This window comes from Suricata suricatta, chromosome X, assembly GCF_006229205.1.
Source record: "Suricata suricatta isolate VVHF042 chromosome X, meerkat_22Aug2017_6uvM2_HiC, whole genome shotgun sequence".
Lineage (NCBI taxonomy): Eukaryota > Metazoa > Chordata > Mammalia > Carnivora > Herpestidae > Suricata > Suricata suricatta.
In genome coordinates, this window is record NC_043717.1 from 51,678,283 (window position 1) to 51,689,678 (window position 11,396).

Below are 11,396 nucleotides of genomic sequence, written 5' to 3' on the forward strand. Positions count from 1 at the left end.
CATCAAAATCTATACATATATACAGTCCTTTACCAAACCTCCTATTGTTCACCCCTCCTCCCAGCAATGCCAAATACCCCAGCCAAAATTTCTGTTGCCCAGGCAATCACAAGAGCCTGGGTCTGGTCCAACTAGAAGGGGTGGAACAGAAGACAATGGTCTCAGTGTAGGTCCCGACCAATGCCAGTGCTGAGATCAGAGTCCACCCCCAAATCCCAATGACAAGTGTTGCTGTCGTACTTTTTCAGAATCTAACCTTTAGCACAGCAAAAGGGAAACATATCTCAAGATCATCCCTTCGAGTGTGACTAGACTTGACAAGTGGCCACACCACCCTCCTCAAACCCTGAGCCAACAAGAAACACACACACAGGCACAATGGATACTTTTGTGGTGACTGGAGCAAACATAGGATACTCATCTGAAGCTCTCCACGTGGAAAGTCAGGCTCCACAGCATGTCTAACAAGCAAAGAACAAGACATAGTTTCTTTTTCTAGTTTCCTTTAATAATAATTTTGTAAAAGCCAGTACACAGCTACAGACACAATTGAGAAGTAGACCGGTAAAAAAAAAAAAAAAAAAAAGATGAGGCACAGCACAGCAAAGACGTTATCTTTCACTCCACAATAAATACAGAGCTTTGTTGGTGTTCCCCCACCAACATCCCATGGGAGGCCTAGCTTCCCACGTGCTCAAGAGTACTCTCCATTGTGCAGGGGGACCAGACAGCATTCAGGTATGATGATGTCAAATTGAATGTGTACAGGCACTGCTGAGATCAAGGTCCACAGTTTTGGCCCCAGACTTGAGTGGGGGGCGGTCACTCTTAACCTCTTCCAGGCTGTGCTGGATCCCATAGCCGAAGTAGATAGCAAACCCTGGTGGGGAAAGGTAGCTGTGAGGTAGGGAAATAGTGACCTGTAAAGACTTAATAGGTCTCCCTGTTTGAGACCAAGAGGGAAAAGCATTGGGATAGGATACGCAAGAGGACTACCCTTCCCAAGTAGATACCTACCAATCAGCATCCAGACCCCAAATCGGGCCCAGGTGCCAGCTGTCATCTGCATCATAAGATAAACATTCACAAAGATGCTCATTAGTGGGAGGAGAGGCAAAGCAGGTACCTGGAACAAAGCAAAAACTCCTTTGTAGATAACACGAGGTGACCTAGAAAGAGGTCCCTAGCCTACTCAGGCCAGCAAAGGGAGGATCCAGCTCCTAGTCGTGTTGTGTATTTCAGTACCCACTCACTGAACGTACCTCATGCAGGACTCCAAGAATCCACAGTTTGAGGAAACAGAACTGGAAAGGAACTATGGAGGGTGAGAGAACAAGTCACTGGCCTAGGTATGTCCTGTATCTTTCCTTTCTTGTCCGATTAAAGAACATTTATGAACCCTATTAGATCACAAGGCATCTGGAGCCTAGTCTTCTGAGATGGGTTGGTGGGTGGAAAGAAAGTGGTCATTTACCTTAAAGTGAAGGGGAGTGGAGTTCTGTGGCTGTCTCCAGATGATCCCCGTGATCCCAGTAATGAACATTAGAAACAGCGCAACCACTACAGTCCACAATGGGTCTCCAGAAAGCAGTGGGACGGGCCACTTGGTCAGCATCAGGCAAAGAAGAGTGAGGAGCAGAGCTTCAAGAGTCAAGTTGAGAAACATCAAAACCAACTCTTGAGACCAACATGTGAAGACACAAGGCCACCCCATTTCAAGGAGGGTCACTCTCTCTCTAGGCCGTCTGCAGCCACCAAATGGCACACACTCTCTCCCCCCATCATGTTGACCTCAAAGCCACCCCAGAGCATTGCTCACCAACCAATGAGGAGCAAACATAGACAACGTGGCCAGAGAGTGGAGTGGGGTTGGAGTTGAGTGGACAAAACAGCCCCTGTAGGGTCAGCTTCTCAGCTTCAGCTCTCTTCTCCTCCTGCAGCTCCACCTCATCCTCTTCATTCTTCACCTCAGACTGATACCTGAGGCAAGAGGAAGAAGGCAGTATTAAGAATAGCCCTTAACCACTTGAACATCTTCTCACAGGCAGCTGAAGCTCCCACATAAGCCAGAAGGGTGGAAGCTCCTTTTGGCTGGGAGGGAGAACTATATTCCTCCAGGAGAGTCAGGATAATGAAGGCAGAGGAAAGAGGAGGGAGAAACAGATCCCCATCATTCCTCATCCAAAAACAAAAACCCAAATCCTAGCTCACAGAGGTAGTCTCACCTGAGGATGAGGACACAAACAGCCACCAGGGAGTAAGCAAGTAGGGTCCCAATTGACACGAGGTCCACAAGATCAGTGAGCTCAAAGAGGAATGCCATGATTGCTGGAATTAATGGGCAGAAAGCAAGATGTGAGGGAAGCGAGGAGCAAAGTTAAGGGAATCGGTCACAAAACTAGGGGAAGGGCAGAGACAACCGCTTTACCTGCAACAATGCCAGAGACCACCGTGGCCACAATGGGGGTGTGTGTGCCGCTGTGGATCCTGGCAAGGACACGGAACAGGAGGCCGTCCTCTGCCATTGCATAGATCACCCGAGGCATGGGGAACATAGAGCCCAAGAGGCTGGAGAGAGGAATACCCAGAGTGGCGTGAGATGACTGCAATCTCTGTCCCCCGAGCCTGTGGGGTTAAGCAGTCTCCACCTTCTCCTCACAGCCCCTCTAAGGGTTTTTCTCAGGTACTGAATGCTAAAGCCTATGTAACTCTGACTGCAGAGGAGAACAAACATTTGCCACTGACCTGGTAGAAAGAGCACAGAGGGATCCAACAGCCACAACATAGCGGGCAGAGGCCCATCCAGTGTGGAGAAAGGCCTCCGGGAGGGGGCTCTCAGGTTGAAGCTGGTAGTAAGGCATCATAAGTGTAAGTGCCGAAGAGACACCAAAATATGCCAAGAAGCACACCAACAGTGAAATCACAATGCCCATAGGGATGGAACGCTGGGGATTCTTAGCTTCTTCACCTGCAGGAAGGGGCACAAGTTTCTGAATCAGCAAAGCAGGCTCGCTCCTCTGCCACCCCCAATCTGCATGCAACCTGAGCATTTGCTGTCCCCAAGCCCCAGACAGAACCGGCATGACAGTTACCAGTGGTAGCAATACAGTCGAAACCAACAAATGCATAGAAACATGTAGCTGCTCCACGGAGAATCCCCTCCAGGCCAAAAGGCACAAATCCTCCAGAGCCCAGAGGGCCTAGGCTAAAATGGAAGAAAGGGGTGGAAAAGGTAAAGATGTGTTCAGCCAACTCTTGCGCCTTTTCCCTAATGCCAGTCCACTCATCCAGGTGCTCAAGCCCTAAGCCCCCGTTCCTCCCCAACCCAATCCTGAATGCCTTAGCGCAGACACCCTTGGCTCCCCAGCAGGCTCCCATCTCCGCATTTCCTCAGAGTGAATCTCCTAACCTAGAAGTGTCATTGAGTTGAGCCACGGTCAATTTGTAGTCCTCTTCTGTGAGTTTCCAATTGCGCAGGTCCCCCTTAATGAAGCCAGAGATGATGACAAAACCAAGAACCAAAAGGTTCACCACTGTGAACACTTTGGTAACCAGGGCGGAGTCGCTGGCCCCCAGGGCCAGCAATCCTGTGGGAAAGAGGCAGTCAGGACTCATAAGTCCTCAGTCCAAGCTTTGTGTCCCGCCTCAGTGCACACCTTTCCTGCCCAGCCTATCCTCTTTCTCACCATGATCACCTCCATCAAGCGCTCCTCAGGCTTGGTCCCTCTTAGCCCTGCCCCCCACCATTAGCCCTGTCTTTTCCCTCACCAGTGAGCAACAACACAAGGCCCAGAGCAAAGAAGTCTGGATATTCTGCGAGGACATGGGGAACATGCAGTGAGATGCTCCCCTGCAGGGTCCGAGAGATGTGGTTCCCAATCAGGTTGTCAAACGCTGAGCTCCAGGCTCTGGCCACGCTGGCTGTACCTGGCAGAGCAGAGGAAGAAACGGAGGGTCAAGTTTCCTCCCTCCTCTTCTCCCTCCCCCAAACCAGTCACACAAATAATCTCTACTGTTTTCATCTATTAATACTTTTTTTAAGTAGGCTCTATCTATGCCCACTGTGGGGCGTGAACTCACAACCCCTAGATCAAGAGCCACATGCTCCAACAATTGAGCCAGCCAGGCACCCTTAATCTTACTTTTTAAGAACCCAAACCAGTTAATTAAGGAAACCAGGGCAGAGGTAAGTAGAAGGAACATTTTCTCCACCACACCTTCAATCCTCCCAGCCCCATAACAAGCACACATTTGGGGGTACGGGAGTCCTGTGAACGTTGAAGACTGCATAATTCACCCCTCCGCAGAGTCACTTCCTGACTCAAAGCCCCTCCATGCCCCACCATCTCACCGATGACATAGGAGAGGATAAGGGTCCAGCCAGTGATGAAGGCCCAGAGTTCACCCACGGTGACATAGCTGTAGAGATACGCAGAACCGGAACAGGGAACTCGGGCACCAAACTCCGCGTAGCACAATCCGGCCAACACGGAAGACAGAGCAGCCACCAAAAGGCAAATCACAATGGATGGTCCAGCTTTATCTTTGGCCACCTCGCCAGCCAGGACATACACACCTGCACCCAACGTGCTGCCCACACCCAGGGCCACCAAATCCAGAGTGCTCAGGCATCTGGTCAGGCGAGTGTCTGCCGAGCCAGGCTCCAGAGCACGTCTGCGTACCAGCTTTCGACCAAATCTGCGAAGTGCCTGCCACAGCATCCTAGCTGGAATTGAAGAGGATTCTAGGATCTGATGAGAAACAAGACAAAAGCCCTTCAATAGGGCTCATTATCCCTAAACTCTAAGAGTGCATTACAATACCCACTCCACCAAGCCCAGGAGCAATGGGGGGATGGGGAGGATATTCAAGGGAGAAAGGCAAAGTCTCTTCCTCTAACCTCAGTTTCTTCATTTAACAAGTAGGAAATAATACCTCACAGGTTTGTAGGACTAATTTGCAGATAAAGCAGGTGAAAGACCCCTATGGTACAGTGGCCAGGCACCTCGTGGGTGCTCAGTCAGTATCGGTCTCTTTCTCTGATGGAGAAACTAGGGTTTATCCTAGACCCCAACCCAGGAACCATGGAACCTGATCTGTGTTCGTTCCCTGGCCTGTGGCTTGGGAATTAAGCAGAATTAAACAGAACTCCTCCCAGGAGCAGCCAGAAACTCTGGGCAGAACCCTCTTTTCACATCCACTATCCACCTTCCTTTTCAGTGCTTACCCCAAGGACTACTTAACCCGCAAGGTTCCCAGATTGCCCGGAGGGAGGGGAAGACCGACCTCCACCACTGATCAAAAGTGAGCACCGACTCAATTCCATTCCTACTCACCAAGTCCACACCTCGTAAACCGTGCTACCATCGCCCAGGGGAGTAAGCAAAGGTTCCCTCACTTCCTCCCGCCTTGCTGGCTGACCAGCAAGCATCAACAGTGGGGCGGGGCCTCGACATCTAAAGATTTGGAGATGCACCCAGAGAAGCGCCCCAGAGCAGCCTGAAATTGCTCGCACTAGAGAGGGGTTCCACCCTATGCCCACCAACTCAGCTCCCAGATTCTTATATCCCCGTTAGAAACGGTCTGGGGCTGAGGTGGAGACCAGAACCTTGGCTCTTGGGGCCGGGGTCTCGCCAGCAACAGGTCACTGCCGCGTTGATGCAACTGCATGCTATGGTTGCCAAAGAATCCTAGGTATGCCCAGACCCTCGCCGTCCCCTTCCGGCACACGTGTCGGCCCCCAAGGCTTACCGGAGAGCTGTTGCAAGCCCAGGGAGAGGAGAGGCTCAGATCACATTAGGTAAGGCGGAGTTAAACCGAGTTCGGTTGCGGGTAGCGACTTCAGGTGTCAGGCTTCAAAGCTGCTACTCGGGGTCGTTGCGCGCCCAGCGCCCCCTTATATACACCGGGAGGCGGAGCCGGCAACGTCATGGAATCCCACCCCCAGTCCTCTCTACACCACCTCTCTCTCCCTCTCTTTCTCTCTTTCTTCCTCTCTCATTCATTCACTCCTCGGCTTTGCAAAAAGGACTGCGTGCGGCCTGAGATTGCTTCCCACTTGCAACAGCAGCCGAGGCATGGCAAGGAGCAAGAAAGGGATGGGGGGAGTGGGTAGCCTTTTCCCATCTCCGCGCTTATAGTCAGAGCAGGACTGTGAGAGGCTTCCTGGCCGAAAGACCTACCTTTGTGTCTTAATGATCAGAATCCGTGATCGGCGGGAGTGGGGGAGGGGGAGAAGTGGAGGAGGAAACAGCACAGGAAGTCTCCAACTCCCTCTACCTCCGTCTTCCTTGGCTTGCTTTTCTACACGAGGTTTCCTCACCTCTAAAATCTTTCCCAAGGACCATACCAAATTATGGACAGCCATCTGACTCCCATCCCTCAGCTCTTACCCTCAACTGCGGGTATTTCTATTGCAGTCAGCAAGAGAACGGAAGATGATTTCAACTAGCACAGATAATTAATCTCATCTAGATTTTTTTTTGCCCCAGTCTCTCCATAGTATATTTACGGCTGCCTATAAATGTTAAACTATTAAACTTGAAATTGCAACAATATTGAATTATTGGAGGAAGGAATTATTGGAGGAATCATTTTCCTGATGAGTAAGCTGAGGCCCAGACACGTGACTCACCTGACATCACACCATAATTATTTTTTGACCATCTTACTGATAAACCTGGCCTTTTGGACTTCAATGCCTGTCTCCTATAGGTACCATACTTCATTTAAATGCACTAGAAGGGCAGCGCATGGGCGCTTCGGTGGCTCACTACTCCTGGCCAAACTCCTGGTTTCCACTGAGTTTGTGATCTCACAGTGGGTGAGTTCCAGATGCTGATCGCTCATTGGGCTGTCCGCTGAGCAGGCGGAGCCTGCTTGGGATTCTCTCTTCCTCCATCTCTCTCTGCCCCTCCCTCATGCGCATGCGTGCTATAAGTAAGTAAGTAAGTAAGTAAATAAATAATAAAATAAACTTTAAAAAATGCACAAGGGGCGCCTGGGTGGTTCAGTCGGTTATGCATCTGACTCTTGATTTCAGGTCAGGTCATGATTTCACCATTTGTGAGTTCAAGCCCCACATTGGGCTCTGTGCTGAGTAGTGAAGAGCCTGCTTGCGATTCTCTCTGCTCTCCCCCTCAAAATAAATAAACTTTTAAAAAAATGTACAAAAAGAGGAGGTGTGACAACGAGCAAAAACCAGACAGGGAGAAGCACCAGCATTGGGACAGGCCCTTTTAGGCTAGGAGTTTCTGGGAAACAGAAGTAAGGAATCAAAGAATGATCACATTGGGTGTCAGACCCATAATCCCATTCAACCTCATCAGTTCTTATTAATGATGGAGCAACAAGGATTGTGAAGGTATGGTTATCCTCTATCAAGACATCTCAAGTATTAAAAACGGACCCAAATATCCTTGCTCCTTTTACATCATCCATTATGAATTTGTCGCCCATGCAATCTGACTAAAATCTAAATCTTTTTAAAAGCAATTGGTATTTTCAGCTAGCTACATCTCCATTTTGGCATTCCATAAGTATTTACTGAGCACTGACTATGTGTATAGCAGCTAGTATAGCAATGAAAACATTACAAAATAAACAAAATAAAATGAGCCTGGGTGTCTCAGTCTGTAAAGCGCTCAACTTCAGCCTAGGTCATGAGCTCCCCATTCGTGGGTTAGAGCCCCAGGTCCGGCTCTGTGCTGATAGCTCAGAGCCTGGAGCCTGCTTGCATTCTGACTCTCTGCTTATCAAAAATAAATAAATGTTAAAATAAAATCTTTGTCTTCCTAGTCTTAAAAATCTAGTTAGGAAATGGGCGCCTTGCTGGCTCAGTCAGTAGAGCGTGTGACTCTTGATTTCAGGGTTGTGAGTTCAAGGCCCATGGTGGGTGAAGAGATTACTTTAAAAAATAAAATCTTTAGGGGTGCCTGGGTGGCTCAGCTGGTAAAGAATATGGCTCTTGGTTTCAGCTCAGGTCATGATCTCATAGTTCATGAGTTCTGACAGTGCAGAACCTGCTTGGAATTCTCTCTCTCTCTCCCTCTCTCTCTGCCCCTTCCCTGCTTGTTCTCTCTATAAATAAACTTTATTATTTTTATTTTTTTAGTTATAAAATTTAATTGTAAATATCAAGCAGTGGTTATTGGTCAAACCAATCCATATTAATAACTTTGAAATGTGCAGACACTAGTTTTTACATAAAGGTGACAAATACCAATCAGATTCTTAGAACACTGTTCAGGATCTAAATAAATGTGATTCTGGACATAATTCAATCCATAAGGCTAGTTGAATGAAAGTGCAATCATCAATAATTAAACCAAAAGCATAATTTTCCAAATCACTTCTAAACAGAATTCTAGCTTTTGTAAAGTCAAAAGCTACAAAAAACTCAAAGCAGTGTAACTATTTTTCTACCTGAGATCAAAAAAAGTTTCTTTTTTTCCTATCTAAACATAATTTTTGGCATTGAGGTAAATCTGAATTCACGTGATACACTTTGTCAAACTTTTTTTAAAAATTTAAGCCCTGCTTTAGAGAGAAATCCTCATGTTACACATACATATTTACATATTTTTTCTTCAAAGACCAAAGACAATTTTATGAGGTTAATAGGCATGTAATTGGACCATGATAGTACTAATAATGTGAAAATAAAAAGCCATTCTTTTATACAAAGTGTTCCTATATGGTGCAATATAAAATGGGATCAGAGAATCTATGTACACACATGAATCACCAAAGGTTCAGAAACTAAGCTCACTTTAAGAAAATTCATTCTATGTTTTTGGAGCAGAGGCTGCGAATTTGCGATGTATCACAAAAATTCTGTGCATAAAAGCTCTGAACCCAAGTATTAGCCTAAATTGGCAATAACTGCAACTTAAGTTAAAAACTAAACCCAACTAGATCTTTACTGTGGCTTTGCAACTTTTGCTTTGTGGCCTGCAGGTTTTTCTGAGGTAACAACCTCTTATCTCTTGCCTCTCCTCCTTGCTGCCCCCCTCCCTGCCTCCAGCTTCCTTTTTCGTGGCTGTCTTTGGCAATGCTTCCAAATCTTGAAAGCAGAAGAACCTGCTAAAGTAAATCAGAAGGATGAAAAATAACACTATATATGATGTACAAAAACCAATCTAAGAGTATAAACCGAGAAAAAAATACTAAAAGGAAGACTGAGCAGCAGCCTACCCTCAAGGGAAAAGAGAACATAAAAAGTAGGGGTTTGTACTCCTAGCCCTTCTTGCACATTATCTCCTGATTAGAAGAGCATGGAACCAAAACTTCAAACTCTGAAAAGGTAATGACTTTGAAGGAGGAGCTAGAGAAGTGAATAAATGATAAAGACGTACAGCAGCGCTTTAGCTGTCAATGAGTTTCTTTGCTCTGGCATTGGCAATGTCGATACGATCTTTGTTGGTGTCAGCCTTTTCTGTGATCCGGTCTATTTGCCTATTTTGAGCCTCAATCTCATTGCCCATGTCCAGGGCCATGTTTTATAGGTTTCCTAGGATACTGCCCACTTGAGTCAGGTTCTCTTTCATTTCATCTTCTCTGGCGTCATTAGTTATACGTTTAATGTATCCACCGCTGGCTGCTCCTAGTTGCTTGTTGAGGTTGACCATTTGTCACTCGACCTGGCTGCTTAGATACTACATCGCCAGGAGAGTTGTCTCCACCATCTCCCCATGTCGCCTTGTAGGCCTTGCTGGACTCAAAGTTCTTTGTCCTATTACATGGACAGACACAAAGGCCACAGCACTTGTTGAGTTCTATTAAAGTCTTCTCTGCCTCTCTCATGTCTTTATTTATTTGGTCCATGCCTTCTTCTATGCGGTTTAGTTGTTCCCCTTGTTCATCCAGCATAGTGACAGTCTTGATTCCTGCATCCTGAGACTCAATGACTAAACCCAGCATTCTCCTTGTACTTTCCAGAGACTCATCAGTAACCTGGTGGGTTCTCAGCTGAATTTCTTCTGATGACAGATTATCCATGATGAATTAAAAGTTTTGAAAAGCACAGAAACTGAAAGGTGTATATTCAAACAGTTCCGGTCACTCCTCTCTTGAGCCACAGCGGCTCGGACACCCACCAGACCGGACCTAGACTAAATAAACTTTCAAAAAATAAAATAAAATCTTTACCAAAAATCTAGTTAAGGAAAGAAAATTTGCACAATACGATTAAAACAATATTACATAGTGGTTAGGAGTAGAGTCTTTGGAGTTACATCTAGGTTAAACTCCCTGCTCATCCACTGTGACCTTCAGCAAAATTATTTAATAGCTCTGAGCCTCAATTTCTGGATATAATATACACATTTTACAGGGTTGTTGTGATGCTTAGGTGGAATTATGAAGTCAACACTTTCTGCCTGGCACATGGGAAGTATTCAATGGAAACTTGATACATATTTAGAATAATATATTAGTGTGCATGATAATCATCTGGCTGCTTAGATTAGCTGATTGATTTGACTATGAGATTGACAAACTGGTATTGTAAATATTCAGGAAGAGGATATCAATACAGACTGGAATACATAAAGAGGCCCTCTTAGTTTGTAAGAGGTTGAGAAGAGGTTGTCAGGGAACTTAAGGTGAGCCTCAAAGGATGAAGGGTGGTTAAGCTCTGGACCTATAGAGGCGTGAAGTAGTCAGAGGCCCGTGCAGAGTCAAGCTTAGCAAGTGTAGTGTTTCTTAGTCAGCAGTGGGGGGGGATAAGATTGGGTAATGGGTCACTCCCTCTTGGAGTAATAGGTGTCATAAACTTATTATCCAGTATGTTATCAGTAATACTTTTCTTTGGTCATAGACTCACACCAGTCACATCAAACAGTGGACTTAACAGGTACTCAATTATTCAATAAAAATTTGGTCACTGGGGCCACATGGGTGGCTCAGTTGGTTAAGTGTCCAACTCTTGGTTTTGGTTTGGGTCATGATCTTAGGGTTCATGAGTTTGAGCCCCACATCAGGCTCTGCACTGACAGCATGGCACCTGCTTAGGATTCTTTATCTCTCTCTGTCCCTCCCCTGCTCATTCTCTCTCTCAAAAATAAATAAATTAGCTTTAAATTTTTTTTAATTTGGTCAAAGACTTAGAAGCATCCAGGAGGTGCCGTCCAATCCTAGCATTCCCAGATTTTGTGAACAACTATCACCATTGACCTATCCATTCCTTTCATGAATTTGTAGAATTCAACTTTACTTCCTTCCTCAGTGTTTGCAGAAGTTCCATGGTGTCCTCAATCCTTATGGACTTCCTCCAACTTCAATATCTTTTTCTTGTGGTACAGTGGCCAGGTGTGAACACTAATTTTTTATTAAAGTAAGCTCTACACCCAATGAGGGGCTTAATATCAAGAGTCACATGTTCTGCGGATAAAGTT

The 11,396-nt window shown here is 46.3% G+C and overlaps 1 protein-coding gene and 1 pseudogene across 1 annotated transcript; both read right to left on the minus strand.

Moving 5' to 3' along the window:
- Window positions 1–532: 532 nt before the first annotated feature.
- On the minus strand, window positions 533–5,828 carry SLC7A3 (solute carrier family 7 member 3). Its single transcript, XM_029930119.1, has 12 exons — window positions 5,752–5,828; window positions 4,352–4,751; window positions 3,769–3,927; window positions 3,410–3,587; window positions 3,093–3,205; window positions 2,746–2,968; window positions 2,429–2,568; window positions 2,226–2,328; window positions 1,820–1,980; window positions 1,475–1,641; window positions 1,018–1,126; window positions 533–880 (listed from the first exon to the last, which is right to left on the minus strand). The coding sequence occupies exons 2-12, from the start codon at window positions 4,719–4,721 to the stop codon at window positions 750–752; spliced, it is 1,854 nt and encodes a 617-aa protein (XP_029785979.1). The 5' UTR covers window positions 4,722–4,751; window positions 5,752–5,828; the 3' UTR covers window positions 533–749.
- Window positions 3,858–9,999, minus strand: LOC115283752 (annotated as a pseudogene).
- Window positions 10,000–11,396: the final 1,397 nt, after the last annotated feature.